This window comes from Sander lucioperca, chromosome 15, assembly GCF_008315115.2.
Source record: "Sander lucioperca isolate FBNREF2018 chromosome 15, SLUC_FBN_1.2, whole genome shotgun sequence".
In the NCBI taxonomy this organism is placed as follows: domain Eukaryota; kingdom Metazoa; phylum Chordata; class Actinopteri; order Perciformes; family Percidae; genus Sander; species Sander lucioperca.
The window spans coordinates 20340176-20355083 of NC_050187.1; the positions used below are offsets into that span (position 1 = coordinate 20340176).

At 43.6% G+C, this 14908-nt stretch overlaps 1 protein-coding gene across 2 annotated transcripts in view; it reads right to left on the bottom strand.

Annotated features, from left to right (window-relative positions):
• Positions 1–14908, bottom strand: part of lzts2a (leucine zipper, putative tumor suppressor 2a) — a 41105-nt gene that overhangs the window by 2922 nt on the left and 23275 nt on the right. For both annotated transcript variants that reach the window (XM_031305833.2, XM_031305824.2), the window contains 6 exons: positions 4233–4886; positions 2035–2697; positions 1796–1918; positions 1456–1602; positions 704–1219; positions 148–252 (listed from right to left, as the gene is read on the bottom strand). In XM_031305833.2, coding sequence (XP_031161693.1) covers positions 148–252; positions 704–1219; positions 1456–1602; positions 1796–1918; positions 2035–2697; positions 4233–4853 — 2175 coding nt within the window. In that variant the 5' untranslated portion in view covers positions 4854–4886. The remainder of the gene's footprint in view (positions 1–147; positions 253–703; positions 1220–1455; positions 1603–1795; positions 1919–2034; positions 2698–4232; positions 4887–14908) is intronic.

Below are 14908 nucleotides of genomic sequence, written 5' to 3' on the forward strand. Positions count from 1 at the left end.
AGGGAAGTACGCTAAGTAAGTACATCAGCAGGGAGGATCAGAGTAAACTATTTTGACATAATGGCACTGAGTGAAAATGACAGATTGAAAGTCAATCCCCAAGCGATTAGACCAAAAACTTTTTTTTTTCTCCTTCCTCCTTTTTACCTTTTCCTTCTCCTCCTGCCACACCCTCCTCTCATCCTCAAACCGTGACAGTTGCTCCTCACTAGTCCTCCTCTCGTACATGAGTTCAGCCTTCAACCTGTCCACCTGCGAAAATGAGATAGAAATAATGTTAGAAACTGCACGGTTTCAGTGGAGGAAGACGTATTTAGCTTTTAAATAAGTAAGCAATATGTAGTTATGAGTTTAACATTTAAATGTACTCATTATGTAGAATAATTGTCCATGTGATTGTTATATTATATTTTAATATTCAATTATTAATATTGATGCATTAACATGCAAGCAGCACTTCAGTGTCATTAATAGTTGCGGTGGAGCCACTTTTAACTGCTTAATATACCATTTTGTAGTTTGTAGTTTATTTGTAGTCTATAACAATGGATCATATCATATAACCTAATCATATTTTTGATCTGCAAAGTAATAACTATGTGTGATCTAAATGTAGTGGAGTAAAAAGTACAATATTTTCCTCTGAAACGTAGAAGACATTTTCATTACTTATGCCTGGAAAAGGTGCAGTAAAAACATGTACCTGCTGTCTGAATCCCAACATTGCTTCTGCATTCTGCCTCTGAGCCTTGGCTTCATCACTGTCCCCTCCCCAGACCACATGAGTCTCCTCTGCATCCCGATACAAAGACGGACTGGGACCCCTCCTCCCTGCCATACCTCTACCCTGTTGGAGTGAGAGGCTCATGCACTGCCCCTTCATGCTTAGATTTCCAGGTAGAGAGTGTCCACTGTGATTGGACCGAGTGTCACGGAGGCGGGCAGACTCCTCTTCCAAACGGCCCACTTTCTCCCGGAGCAGCTCAGCTTCACTCTTGCGCCGCTGGAGTTCATTCTCACAGACTTCTAGCTCCAGAGATCGCGTCCGCAGGGCCGTCCCAGCCTCGTGGGATCGAGCCTGGCTGGCTTGCAGTTCAGAACGTGCTTCTCTCAGCTGGGCCTTTAGCACCACAATGTCTCCAGCCTTCTGGCTGAGCTCTGACTGGATCTCCTTTAGCTGCTGCTTCAGGAGGGAGATCTCTCCTGACTTCTGACATACCTGAAGGGTCAAGGGAAAGCGAGATAGAGAGAGGTGAAAGCGCTGAAAATACAGAACAAATTGTCTCTAATGGCAGATTCTCAAAGTGACACTGTGGATTGGCTCTCTTGTTCCATAAACTTCAAATACTTTTAAGCGTATAAGCTTATGAGGTTAATTTAATTTTAATTTAATTCTAATCGCATTAATCACCTTGACCTAACACCTCTCCAGTGTCTGACTCTTACAGTACTCACCTCCCACTTTGTCTCTTCCAGACGTGGCCCCAGCTGGGTCTGCTCCCTCTGAATGGTGGCACACCTCCTTTCCAGCGTCTCTCTGTCCTGCAGCAGAGAGGAGAAGTCCTCCTGCAGCTTCTTTTTTTCTTGCTGTAGTTGAAATACCTGATGACACACATAGATTCATATTTTACAACTGCCTTACATACTGAAACAGATATGTCCATCTTGAATAAGACATGCACCCTCAAAGAAAGAATCTCCAGACTCACAACTAAAGCATGAGACTAGCAAAGTAACAATTTGAACATCTCTCTCTGTGTAAATGATTAAAAAGGTTTTTAAATACTTAGCATACCTGTAACTGTAGCACCTGATGTGCCCTCTGGGCCTTCTGAGAAGCCTGCTTCATCTTTGTTGCACAGCTCTGTCTCAGCTCCTCCATCTCTTTTTCACAGCGACGTTGCTTCTCCTCATACACCTTTTAACACAAAAGACATGGGTGAGAGGTCAGTGTTTCAGCTGTACTAACAACTTAATTTGGAGTTTAAAGGAAGATTTGGTCAGTGTGGTGTGGTGAGTGTCTTTATGTCTCACCTGGCAGATGGCAGCTTCATTCTCATCCAGATTTTCCCGGAGCTGCTGGAGCTCCAGGTCTCGTTCTCTCAGCTTCTCCTCCAGCTCCCTCACCACCGCCTCGTAGCCCTCCACAGGTGGCGGCGAGTGGCCACAGGACCCGGTGTCCGACAGGGGCTGCCCGCGCCCACTTAGCGACCCCGATCCTGTGCTCTTGCTGGATGAGGAACGTCCACTGTCTGAGTTTGTGTGGCCGTGGCTCCCACTTGCAGCTGAAGTGTTTCGGACCAGGCCTGGCACGGGCTCTATCTGGCCCCCGGAGCCAGAGCCGGAGCTGGAGCCCTCACTGGGGGCCAGACTGTAGCCTGTGCTGCTGTGAGTAGGGAGGCTGGAGAGGGAGTTCCTCCCTGAATCTGACATGGAGCAGGACTGGCTGCTCCGAGCATTGCGACCTGTGCTGTAGGAGTTGCGCTTTCCTTCAGTGCTGGAATTTCCGCTCCCTCCAATGACGTTTGTGCCGCTGGTGCTGTTGGATCCCCCGAGGGGCAGCAGGAGGTTGAGGCTGGCCTGGCTCTCTGACAGACTGCTGCCCCCTGGCCGTGGTGACAAGTACAGGACAGAGTGGCGATTCTTGGGAATGACAGGTTTGAACGCTGTAGGACGGATCAGCACTTTCTCCATGTTCTGAAAGTAATTATAAAAAAAAAACAGCATTAGTGATTGATAAAAGCTAAGCTGTGCTAATTAGCAACGGCTGAATAAAACTCATTAGAGAGGGGTGAGTGATATGCTGGCAGGTCACCCCTCCAGGCTCTGATTAGTTTAATTGGTTTAATTGATATGCATGGGCTTCGTTAAGCAATTTTCTTAACGATGTTTTCTATCATTTAAGATATAGAGAGACAGGCAAGAGAGGGAGAGGACAGAGACAATCTGATTAAAGGGCAGAGAAACAAAGAGGAGGGAGAAGAGTGGAGGAAGAGCCAAGACAAAGAGAGAGAGGGGTGAAAGCTCCTCATGTTCTGAAAGCATTTTTCTTAACGATCTTCCTTAGGGTTCACTAAATACTTCAGTGAATGTAAGTGAGCGCTGACATTGAGCATGATGTGTCTGCAAGGTGAGTAGCTGTCAAATGAGCCATCAGAGCCTGTCAGGCCAGTGATTAAGCTTTTCTCTGGATCGATGGAAATAAATAGCCAATTAGACCGCTGAGGTAATCTGCTGTAAAACATGTCAGCACATGCTGCAGAAATGCTCACATCTGTTTCATAAGTACAGTGTGTATTCCAGGTAAAGCAGAGAAAAAAAGTTCTCACTATGATATTTAATGTCACAGCGTGTAATCTTGAGCTGTAATTAAAGCAGACATTTTTCTATAAATATCTTTAGGTCAGAGGTCACGGTCTACATCTACACAACAGCACTTATGGAGCTGATTCAATGTCATGCTGAAAGGCACTTAAACACTTCCAGTGAGGTAGTGTTTCTACTTTCTATACCACCCTATTGCCACAAATGTGTCACATACAAAATATTTCTATCAGGTGAAACAAATAGCATGTATTGGAGCTCATCCTATGTAGGAGTTTTGCTCCGGCAGATACTGTAATTACAAAAACACTAGCTTTTTTCGAGAGCTTTCAGCTGCATCTCACAGTGTTTAAGTAAATCGAGTTAGCTCAGAAGACTGTGATGTGGTTTAAGAGCTTCCTAAAAAGCTTGTAAGTGGACATTGAGTTAAGATTATTTTGTCAAACGATGCTTTTCAAGGTCAAGAATAAACTTTTACGCCATAACACCACAGATGTTACACCATAACATCTTTATGCAACAACAATTATATTGGCCATGGCGATTTATTGGTCGGGCTCTTGTAAATATAGCACAATCCGCTGTAGAGTGATACTGGATTTTTGAAGCCGATACTGACATTGATATTTATGAGTTTTAAAAGGTAAAGATATATATCGGCCTAAAGTTTTTATTTTTTACATTAAAAACTAACATAAACAAACAATCGGATACATATCCTTTTATGACATTTTATTTTGACCAAGAAAAAACAACTTGTCAGTGCTCTCTGGTGGATAAAACTATGTAATGGAGACACTGTTTCTAAATTGCATTTTTGTACTGCAGGTTCTTGTTACTTATCGCCCAAGCTAAATATATCTGACCGTCTGATTTATTGGTCTAGCTCTACAGTCTACTCCTCTTACCTTCTCTAACTGTCCGGACACTGGGATGAGTTTGGGAGGAGGCCCTCCAATGTTGCCATTCAGAGTCTTGTTGTCCTTTTGGTCCTCCGAGTCACTGCAGGGGCTTGCAGCTGATAGCACCAGGTTATCGTTCCAGTCTCCAACCACCACCTCGTCGCTCACATACCCAAAATTCCCATTAGTGCCACCACCTACTGCTATAGCCACCGTTCCACTGCCTGGCCCAGCAGAGTTACCCGGCCGGGGCTGCTTCTTGGTGGGCAGTGGTGGAGGCAGAACCTCGGCCTGGGGAAGTGTTTGGTTGCTGATAACCAGCAGCTGCTCCAGGGAGCTCCCACTGCGCAGGGTGTTATCCTGGAGCCGGAAGCAGCTGGTTGCCGGCGTGGAGCGGCGTGACTTGGTGGTGAATTCGCTGGCGGCCCGGCAGTGTCTCTCCTGATACGTCCGGCCTGATATGAGGCTGCTGACAGAACCCATGGCGGTCCCGGAACTGCAGGGCCCACAGGGGCCAGGGCAGGGGCCTGAGGGGGATTGGGATGATAGCGGCCGACACTGCTGGATGTCAAGACCTGGATTGGGGTGGTCAGTCACGGTCACAGGTAATGCCTGAACCAGAGCCATGGCACCCCGACAGCGTCCGACACACCACACACTCTGATGAGAGAGAAAATAAGGAAAAAAATTTATTCTTACTCGAGATATAACAGATGTGACTATTACACATGCTCTGTTGGAGAGTTGTACCCATGCATACAAGGTTTTTCCTTTGATATTTATAAGTAATTTATAATACATTCTTCTGATTGCCAATGATGTCACAACCAAGTTTATGGCCCTGTAGCCCACTAAAATGTAATTTAATTCTGCCTTCTGAGTGACTTATGATGCAATAATTTGGCGTAAACTCAGGAATCACAACACTAGAACCCAGCAAAGACTGCACTGCACTGTGGGAAACAATGCTAATTAAGTTAAATATATACCTGCTAAACATCAGTATGTTAGCATTGCCATTGTTAGTATGTTAACATGTAAACATTAGCATTTAGCTCAAAGCACTGGTGTACCTAGATGCTAACCCGCATAAATATTAAGTGTCTTGATACATTTTACTGACAAAGAATACCACTACTGTGTTTTAATATGTTTTCCCTTGCAAGTTCAGCAGAAAACAAGAGTAACAGCAGACATTTTGACTTGTCATAGCAGGTAAAGCACAGGTGTTACTAATAACATAGACAATGGCTCCGTTGTATTCAGGTGTCCCAGTAAACCATGACAGTGAGACAGCATGCACAATACCAGCACCCTGAAACAGCTAAATGGAAATCAGCCATTTATAATTTCATTATTTATACCTTTGCTTTTCCTACTGTAGATGTAATGTGCTTTAACTAAACAAGAAACATAATTACCATGGTCATTAATGTGATTTGTGCTTAGCTTCTTATCATTTACGTGTCAAAAATATGTGAATGTGACTCATTGCTTTGAATTATAAGGCAAATCATTTTATCATTATTCTTAAATTGGTCAAATTAAAACCATTAAATGCATCATCTTTAATATTTGTAATATTAAAATGCGACATTTACTTTATACAAACTTATTTGTTGATTTTAGGCCTGTTACCACTCGCAAAACTCATTAGCTACAGCCACTTAACAGCAGTTTATTTGAAACATTTTTCCTTGGGGAGCACATCCCCAGACCCCCCCGTCATTAAATAAAATACACTCTATGTCTTTGGTGACTGATAAGTGTCAATGTCATTAACGAGGCAGGAGGAGGAAAAAAAAAAAGATTGGATTTAGTCGAAACTGAGGATGACAGACAGAGAGAGATAATGAGTCACAGTCATCAGCATCTGCTCTGTGATTTTCCTGAATGTCCCTGTCTGACATGGTGAGCAGTCTTCCGTGTATTACTTCTAAAGGGGTTTGAAAACTAGTCGCTTCACTGTTTGATTATCACAGTGCTCATCCACCCATTAAAACATCTTTCCAAATGAATAATAGCCTCACTTGGTCACTGCACTATTTTAAGATGAGAAACATGGATACATAGTATTAATACAATAAGTGGCAGCAGATTAAGTCTTCTATTTGCAGATAGTATTATCAGTGTTAGTCTCCCAGGGGCACAGAGAGGGGACACATATCCTCAGTCTGTCGTGCCAAGTCCAAATCCGTCTGGCCAAGTGGAATAATCCACGCCAGCTATGTCTGTGCACAGGACTAACACAATCATACAGACTGACACACACACACACACACACACACACACACACACACACACACACACACACACACACACACACACAGTGCATTTCACTATCTTTGTGGGGACCCGTCATTGACATAATGCATTCCCTAGCCCCTTACCCTAACCTTAACCATCACAACTAAATGCCTAAACTTAACCCTACCCTAGCCATAACCTAATTCTAACCCTAATCCTAAAACCAAGTCTTAACCCTCAAACAGCCCTTTGAAGTTGTGGGGTCCAGCATTTTGGCCTGACCCCACAAGTATACTGTATTCCCGGTTTTTGGACCCCACGAATATAGTTAAACAAGAACACACACACAGACACACACACACACACACACACACACAAACACACAAACACACACACACACACACACACACACACACACGTTAAAACGAAACGAAATTAAATTCACACAACATCAAACTTTAGCTAGGTTATACGGACAATTAGCGGCTTTTCAACGCTATCAATCATCGCTTTCAATGCATCAACAGGGCTCACATCATTCATGCAATTCATGCAACTCCTGAATAGAAAATAGTCTGATGATATCAAGTTTTGGAAATGAGAGGAGTTTTTGTTTTGTTTATTGGAGCACAATTTAATCAATTAGATCAGATTGTAGTTTATTGCCAGACTCCTCTGAAATATGTGTGTTGCAAACTCTTTCAAATTTAAAAACAAACAAAAAACATTCAAGTACAGCACACTATTGCGAAACAATAGCTTACAGTATACTCTAGCAGCCTAGGGGCCTCAGTATGCTCCAAACAAAGTGGCTGTCGGACCAAAAAGTGTCTGATCCAGCACTACATGGAAATTGAGGGACAACATTATAGGGTTGGTCTAATTATTCGTTAATGATCAGTCAGCAGGGTGGTTCAATTCCTGGCAGTTGACAGTGACTATATATTGACTAACTGTGAGCATGTCTGTGAATGTGTGACAGGGAGTGAGGGAGAGTGAAAGAGAGGAGACAGAATTCATTAGTACACATGAGTCAAAGAGATTAAGATATGTGTGGTATGTGATCTCTTCCCATGCCAAAATAATCACGCCTCACAACCTCCTTTCACCTATTATCCAGCTGTGCCCACATCTTCTTCACTCACAGCCCTGACAAGGACCTCTCAGGCAGGGATAATAGAATATACAACCTCCTGAGACCGTCAACCGTGAAACCCCCTCCGCCCTAACCCTGTGACCCCCTGATGAGTAGAGAGGAGCTGGTCTGATTCTGCCCTCCCACCCCTGTGACCTCCAAGGGTTTGGTTTTGTTCTGGCTACTAGGGCAACAAATCCCAAAAGCTAATTTCCCCGTTTGATGTTGCTCACTGGTTGTTTCTTAAAGTTATTGATGCCCTCCTCTCCTCCCCTTCTTCTTGGCTGCATTCCTCTGACAAATACTTTTACCATCCCTCCACCTGCCCTCACCACTTCCTCCACCTTCCTCATTACACACATCCTCCTCTGCTCTCAGCAGCACAAGACAGGCAGAGAAAAGTCAGTCACTAAAAATAGAAAACATCTCAAGTGCCTGAAATCATTTGATAGTCTTTCATGAGGCGTTTCTGTCAGCGAGGCATTTTATTTGGCGTTTAAAAATAAACTCCAATAGTTTTTCAGCCATCTATTACAGGGTCAATCCGGGGTCACTTTACACCACTCTAAACTATTAAATAATGCTGAATAGCTTAAATGCATCCTCACTGCTTCTGACAGGAACTGGAAATGCACCAAGTGGTTGTGAGAGTTTATCCTCCACATGCCACCAACTGGCCCAGGATGAGTAAGAGTAGGACTGACAGAAGAAAGAGTTTCCCAGGTAGGTCTCTAACAAGATCCAGAAGTGGGGTCTGTGACGAGGAAATAATCCAGTTATGATAAGTCTATTCATAATGCCAGTATTACCCAGGAGAGGAAGCCCATTATTCCGCAGCAGCAGATCGCCCCTTACTATCACACGCAACCTCCAAGCTGTTCCGGAGACTCTGCTGGGCTCAGGACACAGTTAGAAAAGCGAGAATAAGGAAGAAAAAAAAGAAGTGGGTTTAGGGGCGAGAACACAAAGGCGGGCTGGGTGGGGGTGATGGTCGACAGTTTAAGGGAATTCCAATACCAGGTAGCCAAAAGAGAGGCTCCAAAGAGGCCTGAGCTCTTGGGAACACCAGACATCTATAATCCTGTTTGGACATTATTTGGCCAGCACACAGACACCAAGGTCTGAGCACCCCAAGATCTCTGAACAGGAAAATCAAATGTGAAGGCAGACATAATTTCCTATCTAAACCATCATCTCTACTGCTGAGCACCGAACCCAGTACTTATGTCCTTTTCTCTCTTTTATCATGTTCCTTCTACATGTCTGCCTCTTTCAGATATTGTAATGATAAGAGACAAAGAGCAAAAAAAAGACAGCTGAAATCTACACTGTAGCCTTTTGGCTAATTTCAGCTGATGTGAGCGATCTCTGTGAAAACAAACCAAGCTGAAGCATCCTCAGTCCTGGAGGGGAGGTTATGGGCGCATGTTGTCATGAGATCTACAGTCGAGAAAGGCAGCAGCTGTTAAAACGTGGATAATGTACATACTAGCAATGTGTGGTGCTAGCCATTGTACTCATGCTTGGTTTCGATCCACACAAAGGCAAAGTTTCCAGTGAGCTGGCTTTTAAAATTGTAGAAGCTGGAACCTGCAAATGTTTGGCATTCTTACTCAATAAATAGCTTTAAATGATTACTCGACTAAAACTCTTAATTTTCTGTTCATCTGTCTGACTTTAACCTGCATTCATGAATTTTTTGGCACATAACATTGACATATTATCACCTTATTAAGTTGATATGGCAAGAATGTTAGAAAACAGTTGCTTAATTACATATCCAGCAGACAAGGAGCAACATTAGCTTTCATTTGGAGTTGTGTGGAGGCTACCCAACCCATATATGTCCAATATTCACTCTCCTTTTAAATCTGTTTTGTTCTCCACCAACTCCTGAGGGAAATATCTGTCTCTTTAGCTGCTAAATGTTCCAAAATGTTCACCAGCTAGCCACTAACTGTGTCTGTCTGCTGTTTGGTGCTGAGCAGGTAGCGTACAGTTGTGTTTTAAAGCTTTTTTACTGAAAAACAGCTGTGTGTGAAAACGATGCCATGAGAGCGGTGAGAGTGAACCAAAACATTAAAATTGCAGGTCATAAAACCTAAACAATGAACTGAAAGATGCTAAAACATGTTGCTGGGTAATAATTCTTCGTAGATTTTCATCTGCCCCTTCTTCCTCAACAGCAACACTACAGCGTGACTAACCAAAGGCAAAGCCAGTGTGAAGGCGAAAGCAACAGGTGGAAAGTGTAAAAATTGTCGGATGAGAGCAGGCACTGTATGGACAAGGGCAAAAGTATCAGTATGCGAGCCTTAATAAGAACCATTCATAAAAAAATCCTATATTTAACCTTTCTTTTTCTTTAATGGGTGGTCACTGCCCAGTAGAGTTAATCAACTGATCACAAAAACAGTAGTCAGTGGTACCCTAAAACACTTCCATAATAAAGCCGGATGTTGTAAGAGTGTGGTGTTGAGAGCTTGTTCGGACCAGCAGAAATATTCCACTTTGGTATACAAAGCTTGGGTGGCCTTGATTAATCCTGAGACCAGTGATTCCAGTGGATAGACAGTAAGAAAGGCAGACAGAGAGACTGAGGTAGAGAAATCTGTCTTTCTCACTTTCTCAACAGGCTAGGTGAGTCACAATAATCCTTGATGGCTGCTAACAAAAGAAAATCCACAAGTACAGGCAAGGCAGCAACACACTGACACACACAATAGCTCAGCAAGGCAATCACTCCACACCTAATCTACTCTCCCATTTATTTGTCACGCATCTACTCACTGAAAGTCCACAATAAAACTTCAAACAGGCAAGAAAATGGTATTGGAATGAAGTCAGCCGACTCCACTGTAAAATGAGCTGAAGTCTTTTTATGTTTTGCCAGAAGACCTGAGGTTATAATATGCCTTCATTCCAACACAATGACTATCTGTCTGACTGGTCGCTCACTGTCACCTACCCCCACATGGCTTGGCTTTAAGGTCTCGCAGTGTGTGTGTATGTATGTATATGTGTGTGTGTGTGTGTGTGTGTGTGTGTGTGTGTGTGTGTGTGTGTGTGTGTGTGTGTGTGTGTTTAACGGCCCTGACACACCAACCCGATAATTGACCGTCGGACAGTCTGGCGAGGTCAGTGACTCGAGTCTGTTCGGTGTGTTCCGTGCCGTCGTCCGTCGGAGGAACTGTCGGCCTTCATTTTGGCCGACCTGACTTGCTGGGTTGGATAGCAGGCAGTCGGACTCACTCCACCAATCCGATTGGTGGAGAAAATCTTTCAAACTGACCTTTGTCGATCTAAAATGAAGACAGATTCAGCAACTGTATGGCCTATTTCTCGCTTAAAATGTTTTCAGAAACACGTTTCTGTGAACTATTTCAGTAAAATACGAGATTGTATTTAGAACAAGCCGCCATTACTATCGGCTGGAGAAGCCAGACCCACGTGACGCATTGTCATTTCTGGCTTTCATTTTTTGTATTACGTCTCGCGCACACGCAGAACGTACGCTCAAGACGGAGTCGCTTCGGTGTGTTCCAAGGCACTTTTTGGATGTCAGGGAGCCGACTGATCAGTCCGCCTTTTCTGCCAACGGTCAGCCATCGGGTTGGTGTGTCAGGGGCTTTAAATTGCTGAATGCATGCAAACCTACTCAGTCCTCATTAACCCATCATCTCACTGCCAAGAGTGTTTTCACTCAAACCAGAGAGATATTGTCCTCCTTGGCAAAGTAACATGGTTGACATTGTAGCTTTACAAAATGTGTGAGTTCAGGTTTTCTCTGTGGTGAAATAAGGTTTCTAAAAAGTGAAAAAGTGTGCAGAAGTAATTGGCAACAGGTCCTCAGACAGTTCAGTTTTTTCCCCTTCTATTCTTTTACAACCAAGTTGTTGCTGTTACAGACTTTAGCTTCTCCCTCTGTTTGGAAGCGTTGCGATGGCAGCGGAGGCCCACATTTTTCATGCATGGGGCGAAATGAGATAGAGAGACAGGAACAAAGGAAAGAAGAAAGACTGAATGAATAGGTGAAAGAATGAGCGAGTTTTGTGTGTGTGTGTGTGTGTGTGTGTGTGTGTGTGTGTGTGTCAGTCTGACAGTCTGACAGCGGACAGTTTGGCTCTTTAGCATCTCAAAGCATCTGGCCTCAATTCGGACATGAGAGGCTGCCGGAGAGTGGGGTGACTGAAGCCTAGATTCTTTTTCTCTATCACACACATTTAACTGCAGAGAGACTCACTAAGTCCCTGTGGGGGTTGACAGAGAGAGCAGCCAGCAATCTATTGAAATGGGATGCAGTAGATGTCGATGACATGAAAGTAGCGACATAGCCTTGTGAAAACACAATGGTCATTTAGGGACACAAACTGCCAATCACATCCTTATTTATGGGTCCAGTTTAAAATGAGTTTCTTCACAGAGAGCAGTAGCTTACTAAAAAAATGTAGGTTGCATTTTGTCAATGTAAAATCTTTAGTGTATGACAAAGCATATGTTTGTGCCCACGTCAAGCTACGTCATGCTTTATGTACTGTACTTAATTAAAAGTAGAGCTGTCATCTCTTTTTTTTTTCTCTTTTGCTGACAGTGAAATACAGTATCAACATGTTTTTCTACAGAATACCTCTTTTCATTTAACAAAAGAAGCCACAAGCCATAATTCAACATTTTGGGAAATAGCCTTATTCGCTTTCTTGACAAGATTTAAATGACAAAATTTATACCACTATCACACTAAATATGAAGCTATGGCCAGCAGCCGGTTAGCTTAGCTTAGCAAAGAGATGGGAAACGGGGAAACAGCTAGCCTGGCACTGTCCAAAGGTAACAAAATCTACCTACCAGCACCTCTAAAGATAATTAATTAACATGTAATATTTTGTTGTGATTCTATGGGGAGTTATGTGCCTTATCTAATTCTTGGCTTGGAGCAGTGACTTCCTAGACTGAGTAAACCCAGCCCGATCTGCCGGCGATTTGATTTCACCCTGCAGCTCAGGCTGGAAACCTGTACGTTTATCTATCCTGCTTCCGTTACAATTTTGTGGGGACCAATCACAAACTGGCTTATCCACCTGGCGCGCTATTGGTGGGTTTAACATGATGACGATAGAGAAGCGACCAAGCTGCTTTTTGTTTACATTCAACATAGCGGCCACCGAAGCGCAGCAACCCGTTGATACTGCTGTCGCTGCTAGGTGACCTGGATCGTTGGTCTGATTGGTTGAAGGACTATCCAATTGCGTACAGTCATTTGAACTATGCCCGTTGATCACGCCTCTTGTGCAGTAGAAAATACAGAGCAGACTCCCTAGACTAACGTTCAACCTTAAACGATTGAGCTTGGTCTGGTGATAGCCAGACTAGTGACGTCCTGGAGTCTCTGCTAGTTGACTGACTACAAAACTATTCATTTATAAAAGTCAAATCAGGAACTATCTAAACAAATAAAAAGTAAATAAGATTAGGAATCTGACTAGACATTTGATGCTAGCTTGCAGTACTTGATAGTTTTTGATACTGGATGTTTAGGACATATCTCAGTAACAGTTTCCATCCCCAGTCTGACACAGCACTCGAGCTGAAGAGTGCTGGTTTACTAGCTGGCATAGAAGGAAATTGAGGTAAGAGTATGTGAAAAAAGGAAGATGGCTGACATTCCTGGTCCTCTCCAAATGTTGGATTTTCCAGGAGGTTTTCCAGCCACGTACAGTTATCCAGCGGCGGTCAGTGGTCAGACCCGCAGACACTGGAAATACCAAGAATGCCGGTGGTAGAGACACAGGGATTAGTGTGGCCAGTGGACTTCTGTTTGTCAGGATCAATGGCCAGTTCAGCCTTTACTCACAGACCTAGACTTAATAGAATAACTGGGGGCAGCGCTGATCTCTTATCAGTGCATGTAATTTTGTTTTAAGCATGGTGCTTACTAGAGTATATTTTTGAAAATCCAGGTCCTCAGGCTGTTCAGACTTCTCATTGTCCCAAATCTGGAGTGAAGAGTTAAGTTTTCCCTCCTAAACTTCCCTTCCTCCCCCCTGCCGCTTTGGCTGTATGAACAGTGGAAGGCCATTGTTTCAGTTTAACAGAGGGCAGAGAGCAGAGAGGGGCCTGTTATCTCACACTGAAAGTAACAGCACTTTGACTGACAATAATGTGAGTGAGTGAGGATGACGGGAGCCTTGATTGTAGGAGAGCGGTTTACTTACAACAAGACTTCAGTGAGGAGAAGTAGGCCACAATATATGCTCAGCAAAGGTGTCACAGCTTTAGTGTGAAATCACGGAATATAACACACACACACACACACACACACACACACACACACACACACACACACACACACACACACACACACACAGCTACTAAATACAGGCAGGCAAATGAGTTTCACAGCAGCTATTACATAAGCAGTGAAGCCTCACTTTAACTGTGCCAGCCTCGATATATAATTCACTTCCACTCATCTGATAAAATATCTGACATGGCAAAGAAGCACATGTGCCGACAATGTATTCAGACACACTGTCCCTGCTGCTGTAAACTGGAGAAAGATGGAGGGGAGGACACAGACTGGCGTGGAAAACACACATTCAGCAAACTGAACAGAAGCCTGGCCGACGTCTAATCTCTTGCTGTCTCTTGGTCTTCCTGTGTTTCTGTCTCTCTCTCAGTCTCCCTCCTTCAGTTTTCCACCATGCTTCTTAACTCAAGGCTTTACATAAATACCTGGCATAACATTTAGCTTGATGGGATCACTGTAAAAAAACGGACCCGAGGATAGGACATCGAATTGAAGCTGAATCCAGTTTCAAATTCTTTAACAAATCTTTTTTTGGTTCTAATGAGGCACAAGAGTCTATCTAAGAGACATTGTGAATGTGAGATTCGATGAGGGGTTTGTTGGCCAAGCTTATCAAATCTGAATATTTTACCAACTTGGACCTGGATATCGGACCCTAAGGAATGAGGAAGAAAGGGAAGGAAAACCAAAGAGAAAGAGGTCTCACTACCTTTTATTTGGTGCTACTTTACTACCTTTTAATGCTGTACACACAGACACAAACACACACACACACACACACACACACACACACACACACACACACACACACACACACACACACACACACACAGGAAGCATGAGTCAACACAGCTGGAAAGCGTTACATATGTAACCTGCAACACGTGACACATATTTACCTCATTTGTTTTGTTTAAAGAAGATGAGGTAACCCATCTTCTCCGTCTCTCTGTCCCCCAGTCTTACTCCCCTTGAGGTAAACTTTACGTCAGC